The sequence below is a fragment of the Alosa alosa genome, chromosome 8, assembly GCF_017589495.1.
Source record: "Alosa alosa isolate M-15738 ecotype Scorff River chromosome 8, AALO_Geno_1.1, whole genome shotgun sequence".
Classification (NCBI taxonomy): domain Eukaryota; kingdom Metazoa; phylum Chordata; class Actinopteri; order Clupeiformes; family Clupeidae; genus Alosa; species Alosa alosa.
The window spans coordinates 4516570-4532566 of NC_063196.1; the positions used below are offsets into that span (position 1 = coordinate 4516570).

A 15997-nucleotide genomic window follows, 5' to 3' on the forward strand; every position below is an offset into this window, starting at 1 on the left:
CCATGACTCATAAACGCATTGCTTTTTGGAGACATATTCAAAACCGGTTGCCTGTGACGACCAATCAAGTTTGGCGGCAAAGCCGCCAAACAGGAAGTGAAGTGATCTCAGCAAGGCTTTCGGCATTATCAACACCAAACTCAGTACAGGGTCTCAGGACCCAATTAGGAGGAGGCTCAATACATTTGATGACTTTTGACCTATAGGTGGCGCTATAATCACAAGAAGTGGGCTCATATTTCAGCAATGCTTTCACATATTGAAACCAAACTTAGTATATGGACTTGGGACCTCATCCTGAGGACAGACAATAATTTTAGCAACCTTTGACCAGTAGGGGTGCTATAATTTGCAAAACTTTCAATTATCAACACCAAACTTGGTATGTGGAATCATTGACTACAACCTGAGGATGCACAATAAATTTGGTGACTTTTGACCACTAGGGGTGCTATAATTATCAACACTTTCATTATAGACACCAAACTTGGTATGTGGACTTGTGACCACATCCTGAGGATGCACAATCAATTTTGCGACCTTTGACCACTAGGGGTGCTATAATTTGCGACACTTTCTTGTATCGACACCAAACTTGGTACAAGGACTCAGGACCACATCCTGAAGACGATCAATATATTTACTGACATTTGACCACTAGAGGCACTATAATTATCAACACTTTCGTCATGATCGACACCAAACTTGGTATGTGGACTTGTGACTACAACCTGAGGGGCGCACAATACATTTGGTGATGTTTGGCGTCGCATATGTATGTGTGGGGGCTATTGGGGTGTGTGGGAGAGGAGGTTTATCTGTGTATATGTGTGTGTGTGGGACGGGGGGGTTAATTGGGTGTGTGTATAATGCAACAACATTGGGTTGCCATGACAACTCCTGCTCAACTGCTTGGCCCCCACATTGCTGCTTGCAGCTATATTTATTATTGGGGGCCAAGCAGCGAAGCTGCAGGGCAACCCTTAGTGATTCTATCTTTTCTTCCCTATTATTATTACGCTTCCGCCATTGAAGTCTATGGCAGCCTATAGAACCGACTGGTGAAAAGTTGTGAAATTTGGTACACTGATTGGGGACAGGCCAATAATTAATTGCACCAAGTTTCATGCCGGCACCTCCAGCGCTCTAGCGCCACCAACAGGCCAAATTTGGACGTGCGTTCACGCACGTAACTTTTGACTCGTATGCCCAATTGCCAAAAATGAGGTATCTTTGGAATCCTTGGACCAAGCCGAGTTCAACGCACCCTATGACGTCAATTTCCGCCATGATGGATTTTCCGCCATTTTGGATTTTCTAAAAAACCTTTAAAAAGTTTCACGCCTCACATAGTTTGTCCGATTTTCACGAAACTTGGCACATAACACCTTCAGACCAAGCCGCACAAAAGTTATCAATTTTCATCTTCGGAACTAAAACTGTTTGCCCGTAACAGCCAAACGAAATATGCGGCGAAGCCGCCAAACAGGAAGTGAGCTCATATCTCAGCAACCCTTTCATCTGTCATAACCAAACTTAGTACATGGACTTATAACCCCATCAGTAGGACACTCAAAAAATCTGGTGACCTTTGACCTCTAGGGGGCGCTGTAATTAAGAAATATGCCTATTGGCCTGTAACTGCTGTTTTGCTTAGAATTAAAACGCACTAGTGGTGTCTGACAATACTGTGGAAGGTCCTTAGGCCGACCCAAGCCAACTTGTGATGTCATCGTAATTGATTCGGCCGCCATATTGGATTTAATCAAAAACAGGAATAAGTATTCGCAAGTCACAAATTTCAGCTGATCCTCACCAAAATTGGCAGAGACCATTTTCAGACCATGCCGTATAAGTGTATTTTTTTCTGGAACAATTGACAGAAGCGTTTGCCTGTAACAGCCAATCAAAATTTGCGGCGAAGCCGCCAAACAGGAAGTGAGCTCATATCTCAGCAATGCTTTCATGTATCAAAACCAAACTTAGTACATGGTCCTCAGGACCCACCAGGAGGACGCTCAAGAAATTTGGTGACCTTTGACCTCTAGGGGGCTCTGTAATTAGCAAAAATGTATTTTGGCCTGTAGTTGCTGCATTCTTCTGCAATGGAGGTCAATGGCAGCCCTTAGAACCGTCTGGTTCATCCTGATGATGCACAAATAAGTTGGTGAACTTTGACCTCTATGGGGGCATTGAAATTACAGCAAGCATGATCATATCTCAATCGATCTTTTATTTTTTATGTGAAACTGATGACAGCGAGTTCCATCCAGTTCATTCTAATGCGTGCGTGCAAGGGTGGGGCGGGGTGGGACGGGCAGGGGCGATTGCGGCAGTGGGTTGGCTGGGTGAGGGGGCGGCGACACTCAGCCCTGGTTCAGCCCCACAAAATCAGTTATGTTTTGATGTGAAACTTGACCTTGTAACTCAGCCAATCTTGGGTTGTTTGACATGGAACTTGCTGTGACTGCTTAATGCTATATGCCTGATGCCATGGCATTGAGTTTCATGCCAAATCTGGACTGCTGGACTGCTGGACTGCTGAACTGCCTGCTTGGCCCCCACATTGCTGCTTGCAGCTATATTTGGGGGCCAAGCAGCGAAGCTGCAGGGCAACCCTTAGTGATTCTATCTTTTCTTCCCTATTATTATTACGCTTCCGCCATTGAAGTCTATGGCAGCCTATAGAACCGACTGGTGAAAAGTTGTGAAATTTGGTACACTGATTGGGGACAGGCCAATAATTAATTGCACCAAGTTTCATGCCGGCACCTCCAGCGCTCTAGCGCCACCAACAGGCCAAATTTGGACGTGCGTTCCGCATGACGTAACTTTTGACGGCGTATGCCCAATTGCCAAAAAAATGAGGTATCTTTGGAATCCTTGGACCAAGCCGAGTTCAACGCACCCTATGACGTCAATTTCCGCCATGATGGATTTTCCGCCATTTTGGATTTTGTCAAAACCTTTAAAAGTTTCACGCCTCACATAGTTTGTCCGATTTTTCACGAAACTTAGCACATAACACCTTCAGACCAAGCCGCACAAAAGTTATCGATTTTCATCTTCGGAACTATAACTGTTCACCCGTAATATCAATCGAAATTTGCGGCGAAGCCAAATAAACAGGAAGTGAGCTCATATCTCAGCAACCCATTCATCTATCATAACCAAACTTAGTCCATGGACTCAGGACCCAATCAGGGGGACGCTTAAGAAATCTGGTGACCTTTGACCTCTAGGGGGCGCTGTAATTAAGAAACATGCCTTTTGGCCTGTAGCATCAGTTGTGCTTAGAATTAAAATGCACTAGTGGTGTCTGGTACTACTGTTGATGGTCCTTAGGCCGACCCAGGCCAACTTGTGATGTCATCGTAATTGATTCGGCCGCCATATTGGATTTAATCAAAAACACGAACAAGTTTTCACAGTTCACAAATTTCATCTGATTTTCACCAAAATTGGCACAGACCATCCTCAGACCATGCCTTATGACTGCCTAATTTTCTGGAATTATTGACAGAAGCATTGGCCCGTAACGGGCAATCGAAATTTGCGGTGAAGCCGCCAAACAGGAAGTGAGCTCATATCTCAGCAACGCTTTCATGTATCAAAACCAATCGTAGTACATGCACCTTTGAGCCCATCTGGAGGACACTCAAGAAATCTGGTGACCTTTGACCTCTAGGGGGCTCTGTAATTGACAAAAATGCATTTTGGCCAGTAGTTGCTAATGTGCATTATTCTGCAATGGAAGTCAATGGCAGCCCATAGAACCGTCTGGTAAAAAAGTTGTACAATTTGCACACTGATTGGGGACAGCCCAATAATTAATTTCACCAAGTTTCATGCCGGCACCTCAAACGCAGTAGCGCCACCAACAGGCCAAAGTTGGACGTGTGTTCACAGACGTAACTTTTGACCCGTTGACCCGAATGTCAGAATGAGATCATTGGAATCCTTGGGCCAAACCGAGTTCAACACACCCAATGACATTAATTTTTGACCACTATGTTTAAATCACAGCAAGTGTGATCATATCTCAGTCAATCTTTTATTTTTGATGAGAAACTGATGACAGCAAGTTCCATCCAGTTCATTCTAATGCGTGCGTGCAAGAGTGGGACGGGGTGGGATGGGCAGGGGCGGTTGCGGCGGTGGGCTGGCTGGGGGAGGGGGCGGCGACACTCAGCCCTGGTTCAGCCCCACAAAATCAGTTATGTTTTGATGTGAAACTTGACCTTGTAACTCAGCCAATCTTGGGTTGTATGGCATGGAACTTGCTGTGACTGCTTAAGGCTATATGTCTGATGCAACGGCATTGATTTACATGGTTAATCTGGCCTGCTGATCTCACTGCTTGGCCCCCTCATTGCTGCTTGCAGCTATATTTTCAGATGTTTTTGCCAGCACTTTATAAAACTCTCATAGTTTGAGAATTTCAAATTATTTGTAGGATATTGCTTGTTCACAACTTGAGCTGTGTATGCAAAGACACAGAGTTCAGAGTTCACACGTTTTAAATAAAATACACTTTTGGGACTCCCTGCTAATACTTTTGGGAATGCTATTTTTTTATTAGTATTATTTCATTTGAGCTACATTTTACACTGACATGGCATGATTGCAATATAAACACAGCTAACAATGGTATTAAATTGAAGCCTATGATTAAATGGAATGGAATATTCAACTAAGGTAGACTGCTGTTGTTCACAGCACTAAGCTATTTATGGTTACTGATATACTCCGAGTCTCTGGCCCTCGCCAGGCATAGTGAGCTGGCCCTCGGAAGAAAATGTTTGGGGACCACTGGTTTATAACATACCCCCGCCCTCATAGGTCAGACGGCACTCCAGCTGCCCCAGAGGGAGAGCAGAGTGGTGCAGTAAGCCAGCATCACTAGCAGGTAGAGTCGGAACAGGAACCGGTCCACTTTATAGCAGAGAGCCAGCCAGTCTGTCTGGGCAGCGCCGTCATCCTCCACCTGCTGCAGGGAGGACCTAAAAATAAAGTTTTACTAATAAAAGTCTTTAATATACACAGGGACAATGACGGGCCCCAGTAGAAATTTATAAAGACATGAAACAAAAGGTTTTATACAATATGTCTTTGTCTTTGCGATGTTAGGACAGTGAGTCAACTAAATGCAGGGAATAATCTATGGTGAATGCTAAATAATGGGCCAATACCATGTTTCATATGTCATGATAAATAAATAATTTTTGTGATTCTACCTGATAGTGGTCAGTTGGTACAGGAGCCTCTCCAGCCGTGGTGAACTCATAGCGGGTTCACTCAGGGAGACGAGATCATCCTCTGATGGAAGGTCATACTCATAACCTGAAATTACGTAGTCCTGTCAGATTCTACATTAATACATACAGAACCAATTAAAATAGATAAATATAAAGAAAATAAATTAAAAATGTATAATTAAATGTATTCACCATTATTTACATGCTAACTTACCTGAAATTGATTTTGGATGTACTGAATCATAGAGTTGAACATCATACTGTATGTCTATTAAATTAGTTTGTGCTACATGATTTGCAAAAGTTCATACCACTGTTCTGGTCCATTTCATCTAGTGTCCGTACAGAAGTGAACATGCTCTCCCCGAAGCTTTGGCTGGAGGAGCCGTACTTGTCCAGCAGGCAGGCAGAGATGGACATCTCCTTCACCTCCTTCTCACTGTGGTGAAGCAGCTTCACCACCAAAATGGACTTAGCCAAACTCAGAACCAGAAGAGCCATGCACACCGCAAAGAAGACCCCTGCAATCAGACAGATGTTCCTTCCCCACTGAGTGATCAACAAAACCATCACCTAGAGCAGGGGTCCCCAACCTTTTATGGACCCGAACCATGGACCGGTTTGATTCCTATTTTTTTTTCACGGACCGGCGGGGGGGTTCATATGTGTTGTGCATGCATTACTTGAAAAGAACTAGCTCCAGTTATGTATGAACATGAAGTGTGAACATTCTTAACAAAATATGGGAACAAAACATGGGAACTAAACGTGTATTACGAATATAATCAGTGGGAGCCCTGTGCTTGTTTCCCTGCAACAAGAAGGTTCCATCTGGGGGTGATGGAAGACAGTGACACTCAGTGTGTTTGAAATGTCCAGTCGATTGCGCAATTTGGACTTAGTTGCAGTCATTGCCGAAAACCCGGCCTCGCATAGATACGTGGTGGGAAATGGTAGCAACGTTTTCAGCGCTTTTACGGCTATCTCGGGATATTCTGCTTTGATTTTGATCCAAAAACCCGCCAGAGAGGTTTCCTTATACACACTCTTAAGACCACCGTCATTTGCAATTTCGATCAACTGCTCTTCCTCCTGTGCTGACAAGTAGGACTATTCGGATATTGACAAAATGGGTTGCGGACCCACTCATTGGTTTGCCGTGGATCTTTGGAGGATGGGAAGTAAATCATTTCAAAGCGCAACAAGGTGATCGTAGACCAGCTGCGAGAGAAAGGGCCCTGCCAGTCTTTCCCAAAACCCCCACTACTGTTTGGAACATATCAAATACACCCCGGTCCACTCGTCGTCCCCACAAATCAAGCTTGGCTTGAAATGCAGCAATTTATCTGCCAGTTTAAAGACAATCGTCTTTCTCCCCTGGAGTGTCAGGTTGAGGTCATTAAGCAACCCGAATATGTCACACAGGTAAGCGAGTTTTGACACCCAGTCCTCATCACTAAAATGTTCAGCTAACGGTGACTTTTTTTCTGTAAGAAATCTCTGCAGCGGCTCTCGCAACTCTCGCAACACTCTGGCCAGTGACCTGCTAAAGATGCTTGTTTTTTGTTGCTCATTCTAGCAGTTTAGCTAACTCGTGCGACACTACCGTTCGCCAAGAAGGTGAAGTGAGCTGACCTGAGGCTGCGCAGTGCTGAAGGCAATATGTAAAAGTGTTGAAGGCGGGACAGACAGACGTAAGAAAATAGACCTTGCAAAATGCAAACATGCGTGCAATAAGCCTATCATAGGCCTATGCCATGTAAAAACGTGACATAATTGCGACTTAAATTTAGTTTAGTTTGTACTCATGTCGTAGGCTACGGCCCGGTTAGGAATGTCCCGCGGCCCGGGAGTCTACCTGGCAGCGGCCTGGTGGTTGGGGACCGCTGACCTAGAGAAACAGTTCTCTGATTTACCAACTCGTATCATTAAAGGAAAACTTTTTCACATAGATCTCTGTTTATCGAGGTCACCAACAGAGGTGGAAAAAGTACGAAAAGATTGTACTCAAGTAAAAGTACCAATACTTTGATGAAATATTACTCAAGTAGCCTACAAGTTAAAATACCGATCTGAAAATGTACTCAAGTAAAAGTAAAAAAGTAGTTCATTTAAAATGTACTTTAAGTAAAAGTTACTTAGTTTTTTTTTTTTTTTTGGGGGTACCAGAACAACCAGTTTTACCAGAGACTTTCTAATGAGGAGATACAGCACTCAACTGTTGTAAAACGCGGCAAAACGTCGACATGTGAATACATTGAGCCAATCATGTGGTGTGTTGTGAATACATTGAGCCAATCATGTGGTGTGCTGTGAAGACATCGTGCTAATCATCTGTTGTGATCTCGTTGCTGGAGCAAGATTGGTGTCGTGAAGCCTTACACGCACACATTTCTGCAGAAATAGATGCCCGATAAGTGCCCAAAAAGCGTTGCAATATGGCCGCCGAGTGGAAGTACTTGCCTAAAAGGACTTTGGTCCTAGCTCGAGTTGCTGCAGCCAGCAGCTAAGTCAGCCATGTTCATGCTCCCAGTGTGTAGCGCTGTAGCTGCAGCAACTCGAGCTAGGTAAAACCGATTGTTTCAGTTTTGTTCATACCGACAGTACTCGGTGACATTGAGAAATGTCAAAAATGTAAAAAATCACCGGAGTTCTCCTTTAAGTTTGAGCAGTAATTGATTTTCAAAGTTAGTTGCACTCATCCTTGGTCACTTTGCAGTGAACAGTAATCCAGCACAACTGAAAAGCCCCTCACAAGCAGCTGAGACAGGCAGGCCAATGTTGAGTTGCAGAGTTTTTTTTATATTTGGAAACGAGCAGAAGGTTCAGCAGATTAAAGGGTGTTGAACTGGGGGGAAAAGTGGGAAGTACTAGGACCCCAATGGAGGAGAGGGCCCTTGAAAGGTGGATTACGGGGGGCACAACATTTTCACCAGGCATTAGTAATAACTCAGGTAATCCACACATAAAAAATCCAAACAACTCCATAAGTAGAGTCATGTGTAATGAAGTGGAATAACACAGGGGAAAAGTATTGAACATGCTAAGAAAAAGCACTAAGGCAAGGAAAGGGAAGGAACGAGCTGGAATCTGTAAGTAGTTAGAGAGTAGTTATCCTTTCTATCTGTGCAAATTGATTTAAGCTTAGTTAGTAGCCTACATATTGATGGGCTATAAAAAGGTTTTTCATTACCAAGGTGTCACACAGGAAACATTTCATGATGGATAAAAGCAAAAAGCTCTCCCAAGACCTTTGCAACCTTATTGTTGCAAACATCAATGAAACTGGTTACAGATGCATTTCAAAACTTCAGAATCTTCCAGTAAGCAGCATGGGAGCCATTATCTGCAAGTGGAAGGAACATCACTGCATCATCAACCGGCCATGCACAGGATCTCCTCACAAAATTTCTGACCAGGGAGTCAGAAGGATAGTCAATTCCAAGAGCCAAGGACCACTCGGAGAAAGCTCCAAAAAGACTTGAAGGCAGCCAATTCAATTAAATTCAATTAAACAGTTCTGGAAGTAACTAAAGATCAGGATTCACAAGAGGGACCCTGGAATCTGTTTTAGAACAATGGGCCAAAATCACACCTGATACTGCGACTAATACGTTTTGTCATACAGGAAATGTCTTGAAGCTGTCATTACAAAAAAGGCTTTCCACAAAGTATTGAAGAAATTTCAGTAGGAACGTTCAATACTTTTTTTCCTGTGTCATTCCACTTTATTACACATAACTCTTATGTTTGGATTTATATGTGTGTTAATATAATGTGTGGTGAAAAATTCGAATAGACTCACTGGAAGTTTAGGCTAATTAGGCTACTGAAAAAACTTGTTCAATACTTATTTCCACCATATATTTATTTTACCTGAATATTTTAACTTCCTTCCTTACTTTAAATGTCAAAATGAATGTCAGACGAAATTTAAAGTTTGACTGACTGTGATTTTGTATACAACATAGTGAAAACTGTCTAAGGTCACTCTCACTCTCCCTTGCTAAAGAGCTAAATGGTTTAGTCCGCCTGCACGATTCATTAGGTAGTCTCAAGGGGGCAGGCGAATTCCCGGAAGTAGAAGAATCGACGTAGGCTGGAGGGACCACCTCTCTGCTAACTCCCATAGAAGTCCATTCATTCTAGGATTTTTTTTAAATACCATAACTTCATATAACATATATCCTGTGCCGATATTGTAGCTTCTGTGTAATCTACATAAACACTACAAAGGCAAAACAGACTCCATTACCTCGCCTGTAACGTTGGTTACCCGTAAGAAGAATAGTTAGCTTGTTTGGTTGGAGGGAAGCTAGCTTTGGCGTAATCTCTCTTTGGCCCGTGGGGAGATAACCCGTATTGTTTGGATAAGAAGCTCAGTCCACCTTACTGTCTATGACGGTAACTCAAAAGCAAAACCCATAGATATATCTATGAGCAAAACCTAGCATACACGACCGTATGTTAAGGTAAAGCATTACACAGAGGCAACCTAATAATAATAATAATAAAAAAAAAGTAAACCTATTTTTTTTTAAAAACGGCACTAATCATTTCAGAGGTTTTCGATGGATTGACCGTAGGTCGGAAAAGTGGAAAGAAGATTAGCTTCAAGGCTATAACTTTTTTGTTTTGTTTTAGCATGACTGTTTTTGAAGATGATCATGTATGGTAGCTTCAACATTAACACGACTTGGTGAGAATGATATTAATAATAATACATAAATAAATGTTTAACTTTGATGACTTTGAAGGCGAAGGAAGTGTGAGAAGAATTTCTGTGTATCTATCATATGAGTTACAAGATTCAGTTCGATGGCTAACGTCACGAAGCTAAGTGTGAGTCTGCGCAGTACTGGGGGGACCAACTGAAAAATCGTTCTATTTGACTCAGTGCCCTCCCATTGAAAACGACGGAGTCTGTTCGTCCATTTCTTTTCCTGTCTATGGGTAGTCTACAGTAGGCCTATCTTTTGTTTATTTAGCTGAGCATCGCTAGTAGGCCTAGTGGACCGTTAATTGTTGTGCTGCTGGTGCAATGTCTTTCTCCAAGAAAGCCAAGTCAGGTTACCAAAAAAAAGTCCAAAACAGGAAAAAGAGAGACATTAAAATGAGGGGAAACAACTGCTAATCAACTTCTTTCCAAAGAAAGGTGAGCACAAACGTCAAAACACGAAATCCCATGGTGTTTGCTTGAATATCTCCGCAATCATTAGTGCTAAAACGAACTGAGACAACCCATTGAAATAGTGGAAAATACATAGCCTAGACATGTAATCTGATGCATCTCGTGATCCAGCTCCATCTCCATCACTTTCAGAAAGACTGCATGGCGCTAGCTTGATTCATGTCCTGTTGTAGGCTAGCCTACATGCTGATCAATATCACTAGGCTAGTTTAGGGCACAATTTTTTTTCTCTCCCTTTCTGTTTTCGTTAGTTTTAACTTTTTTTTTTTACTCAAGTAACGGATGGGATTTTTGATGTAGCGAAGTACAATACTTCACTGAAAATGTAATCAAGTAAAATTTAAAATACCGATTTTATAAACTACTTAAAAAATACAAAATACACAGAAAAACTACTCAATACAGTAACGTGAGTAAATGTATTTCGTTACTTTCCACCTCTGGTCACCAAGTACTGTCAGTATGGAAAAAAAATCATGACCCCAGAGTGTAGCACTGTAGCTGCCTGGCTGCTCTAGCTCTAGCTGTTGGCTTGACGTTTTGTTTTTTCATACTGACAATACTCGGTGACCTCGAGAAACAGAGATCGATGTAAAACAGTCGCTGGAATTCTCCTTTAGAGAAAAGAGAGAACTGTCAGTGAGTATAGTCTAATCTGAAGATGCATGGGCAAACAAACAACAAATAAACAAACAAAAACAAATAGTGAAACAAACACAAACACATGTGTTGTCTTCTCTCACCTATGAGGGGAGTGGTGACTGCTGTTTCAGGGATCTCATCCATCAGGTTGACTCTGAAGACCGTGTAGCCCAGGAGGATGCTAACTTTAAAGGAGATGCGTGTGCCTGTGTTGGGAGGCAGGTAGAAGCTGATGACATCCACCACCATGAGGAAGATGCTGGGGAGAAGCAGACCCACCACGTACAGCAGCGGGCGCCGCCGAATCAGCACCTAATAAAGACAAAGAAGGAAGAGAGGAAAATCAAATGAGCTTGTAATTAATTAAAAATACAATACATTTAAGGGCAACCATTTATATGCATTTTACATATCATAATGTAAGTGCAATTGACATGTGAAGAAAATCTAGGCAATATGAATTTAAATGTCTTGCCAATGTGGGGAGGGCCAGTGATTATGTATGGTTTCTGAGGTGCTAAGTGGATGAGAGTTGTAGACTCTCCTAGATCCATCGCAGCTGAAGCTGGTACCCATTTTACAGCTGGGTGGACTGAGACAATGCAGATGAAGTGCCTTGTCAAAGGGCACAACATACATCAAGTGACCATCTGGAATTCGAATTGGCAACATTCCAGTTGCCAGCAAGTCCCTTAGACCGCCGAGCAGTGTGTTCTGCTACAATATGAGTTTAGAACGCGCTGAAATTACTTGCTCAGTGTACAGTAATGTGTACTCCATAAATTATATAATTATTTATGTTTTGTAATAATTGCTATGAGTACTGTGGTGATGGTTATACTACACATTTTAAAATTGACACTGGCACTCACATTGAACTGAATGTGGGCATAGTCTTGGTCGTCGACATGTAGTCTCCAGTATCGTGATGGCACAGACAGCAGCTCCCATTCTCCATCATTCATGAACCCTCGCTTGTCACTGGCAATATCTTCGGGGTTTCGCCAAAAGGCCAGGTCAACCTCTTTCACTGGTGGAGAGAGAGACCACAAGCATTGGGAAGTAAACAAGTAAATGATGAAATTTATATGAAATACACCATATTATATTAATTACATTTAGGGCGGGGCTTAGTTTGTTGGTTGCCTCCGGGATGCAGAGCTAGTAGGGTATAAGTATATATACTCTTTTGATCCCGTGACGGAAATTTGGTCTCTGCATTTATCCCAATCCGTGAATTAGTGAAACACACTCAGCACACAGTGAGCTGCCTTCAACAACAGCGGCGCTCGGGGAGCAGTGAGGGGTTAGGTGCCTTGCTCAAGAGCACTTCAGCCATGCCTACTGGTCGGGGTTCGAACCGGCAACCCTCCGGTTACAAGTCCGAAGCGCTAACCAGTAGGCCACGGCGACAGAAGCAGGGAAGAAGCTTCCTCTGAACCTGCTGGTTCGGATGAGGAGAGACCTGTAACGCCTCCTGGAGGGGAATGAGGTGAACGGTCTGTGGTTGGGGTATATATATCATATAAAGACAGTGCACATTTCTGTGTGCTAGTCGATATGTACAAATGATAAAATGAACAATAGATACATATACTTTTGTGGAATTACATTCTATGACAGAAATTGAAGATAAGAAGGAATAAGTTATAAGCTAATAAAGAAATTGAAATAAGAGGTTAATAATACGGTAATTAAAATTAGCAACTAGCAAAATCAGCATACGTTTAAATCAACCACCAATGTATGTGTCAGAGTGCTATCTGGACATCATTATGATTATGCATTAACATGTAAGTGTTTGACATCTCAAAGCCGTAACAACTTTTTTGTGGTCGGCTGCGAAGCCCAGATTTGATCAGTGAGTGCTTTTCTGAGAAATTAATAAAGGTTCTTTGCTTTCTTTTGAACAAAAATAGCAGTTGCCCCTGGGCCATGCTGTCAGGCCCACACCTTGTGACAAGATCTTCTGATTGTGTTTGCATCCTGCATGCAACATATGAAAAAAGGACCCTTTATTTTGTGGCAGAACATTGCCTTGAGCTACTTTACCATATTCTACTCCAGCTAACTTCTACAGGGTAAGATTGCGATTTCAAAAACAACAAAACGTGTGTGTCTGTGTGTGTGTGTGTGCATGCGCATCCACATCTCACCAGAGTGCAGCCAGCTACGGAACGTTAAGGAGCAGTTTTGCTTGTCAAAGGGAAAAGCATAGATTTGCAAATCACAAGCAGCAACCACTTGGATAGGTTTGTAGTTTTTCACCGTTCCTGAGGAGTTGACGTAGACATAAGGAACTCCAGAAGCTGGACTGACATCCACACTAAAAGAAGGCAAGACACATGACATCATTATCAGTTTATTTACAACAATATCCGTTTAATCCAATCCGTTCAAGATACAAAGTAGTGGTTAAATGTATTGATCACTGATTCATACAATTCTGTGATGATGACGTCTGGTACCCATATAGCATCAGAAGAGAGTGATATTTCATTTATGTCATCAAACTCCTCTGGATCCCACACTAGGAATTCATCTATCCAAATCTGAAACAGAAAGAGAAAATTACAACGCATTCCATTCTGCATTCAATTGTGATACTGACTCAAATCAGAAATGTCATTATGAGAAGATCATTAATTTGGTTACAGTCGGACGCCTAAACAGCAAACCAGAGTGAAAAATAGGTGGACCCCTGTACAAATCTTTACATTTATAAAAACAAAATATATAAAAAATAATCTATGTTTCAGAATCACTTGAGTGACTTTGATTTCACTGAATGTTGTCTGTGATAAGACACACTATCTTGATACTTACTTGCCGATACCAGATACTTGTTGTTACCTTCTGATTCTGTCCATCCTGAAGAAAGTATGACATCATTAACATCTCACAACAACAGACAAAATCAATCCACAAGAAGTATTATACTGATAGTGCTACAAGTCAGAGAAACATGTAAAGACTCAACATTGGTAAATTGAATAGATGCAAAAACGGCAAACACCATACATAAATATTGATATTTCTAGCACTATAAATGCCAACACTATACCACATAAAAATAGTGAGATAAAGCAGATAAAGCAAAAGTTGTGAAATAAAGTAGAAATGGAAAATATCCAAACAGAGACAATCTAAAATATCAGAGAATCTACTTAACACTACTTAAACTACTTAACTACTTAAAACAGGGAAATAATCTATCTTTAATCTCTGTTTTGCTCTCAGCAAAAAGGGATAGAAACAATTCAACAATGTCATTTAACCTTTCACGCCTTCTTATTGAGAGTAAATTCTGATCTATTAAACACAGTTTTGCGTATAGGACTGGAAAGCAGTGGCGAATAAAAAGAGAATATATGAGAGAACAATAAAAACACGTTTTTAAGTTTTACCACATCCAGGATGGACTGAATGATGAAATCTATGTAAATCACAGTGGGCTCAGTCCAGTTGACAACAGGCCGCACACCACTGTCATACCGCCGCAGGAGCATCCTGTTGAGCTGATTCAGAGTGGACCTCTTTGGTTTGTCCAGGACAAGCTCCACGACCGGTGCTACTCAACAACAGCAGTTTATCAGAAAAAGAAATGAAAGACGAAGATGGAAAAAAATATATTATGAGAAAGTTGTTTCAAATTCATTGAATATTTCACTCTCCAGCAATAAGGTTGTTAAAGGCAGTTGATTTTCAATTTGTAATCACAAATTGTAATTGACCCAAATAAAAACACCTGCAGCTGTTGAGAGATCTATAACTTTGATCTTAGAGATCCTCATCTGAGAATTCTGAACTGTTGTCAGTCTATTAAATTCTTCATCAACGGTCAGGAGTTTGACATCAGCAATTATACAGCTATTAATTATGTGATAGGTGATGCCCTCCAATTGATAAACAGCTCTGTAGAAAACATTGTCAAGGTTATTTGAATGTGGAAAATAAACAAACTTTCTTTTAGACTAACTGATAAATGAAGAAAGCAATAGAAAGAAAATAACACAATAATCAAATTCAATGATTACATAAAATTATATCACTTTTGGAGTGACCAAATCACTTGCTAAACCATTTCATTTCCCTCCTGCTTTATCAAGAGTCGTTACTTCCTGTTTATGGCTTTGTTTTATTTTATTAACAAATATTTGTTTTAATACAAGTTTGTAAATTGCCAAATCAAAAGTTTTTCTTTATTAATAAGTAAGTATAGAAGTAATTCCAGCATTTGGACAATCCCAAACTTGGCGCTTACCTGAAAGCAGAAGAAAAAACCAGATGACAGCAGACATGATGTACTGAGCACACCGTTGTTCTTAAATCCAATCACAGGTAAATGCCGATCCAATCACAGGTAAATGCAGTTTGATGGCTGGTGTCAGTTCAGACGTGATGACCCATACCCTTGATTAATTTCTCCCGAAAGAAACAAAGAAGTTTGTGAAGATTCTCCCTATTCCATACACAGACCATTCAGAACACATGCCAGCACCTTATCTGCAAGCAATGCCTGACTAAGTCATGCTGGGTAAACTCATCTCTGTTGAGTTGATGAGTGTATCAGTCCATGTATCATCACAACAGTGATCTATTTCATTTTGACTGAGGTCTGTTAGTGGAGGCTCACATTTCCAAAGGCTGAACGCTAAATTCCATCTGGATTGATTATAATTGCATTAAAGCTCAGATAAGCTCTCACATTGGGAAGAAGGGGGCTCTATTTCATATTTTGCATCCTGCCCTGTTTACCCATAATTCAGTTTGCAAAGTAGTTTGATATACTGAGTCAATGGTTGACATAAAATACTAAGCTTGGTTCATAACTGAGACAAAGTGGCAGTCTTTGCACCTGAGAAAACATTGGTCCTTACATCCACAAAATGATCAAAATGGTTCA

General features: G+C 41.4%; 1 protein-coding gene across 1 annotated transcript; it reads right to left on the reverse strand.

Moving 5' to 3' along the window:
- Window positions 1-4843: 4843 nt before the first annotated feature.
- Window positions 4844-15392, reverse strand: htr3b (5-hydroxytryptamine (serotonin) receptor 3B). The gene is made up of 10 exons (XM_048250520.1): window positions 15356-15392; window positions 14499-14662; window positions 13918-13962; window positions 13534-13643; window positions 13248-13417; window positions 11964-12121; window positions 11193-11403; window positions 5570-5779; window positions 5238-5343; window positions 4844-5003 (listed from the first exon to the last, which is right to left on the reverse strand). The coding sequence occupies exons 1-10, from the start codon at window positions 15390-15392 to the stop codon at window positions 4844-4846; spliced, it is 1371 nt and encodes a 456-aa protein (XP_048106477.1).
- Between the last annotated feature and the right edge of the window lie 605 nt (window positions 15393-15997).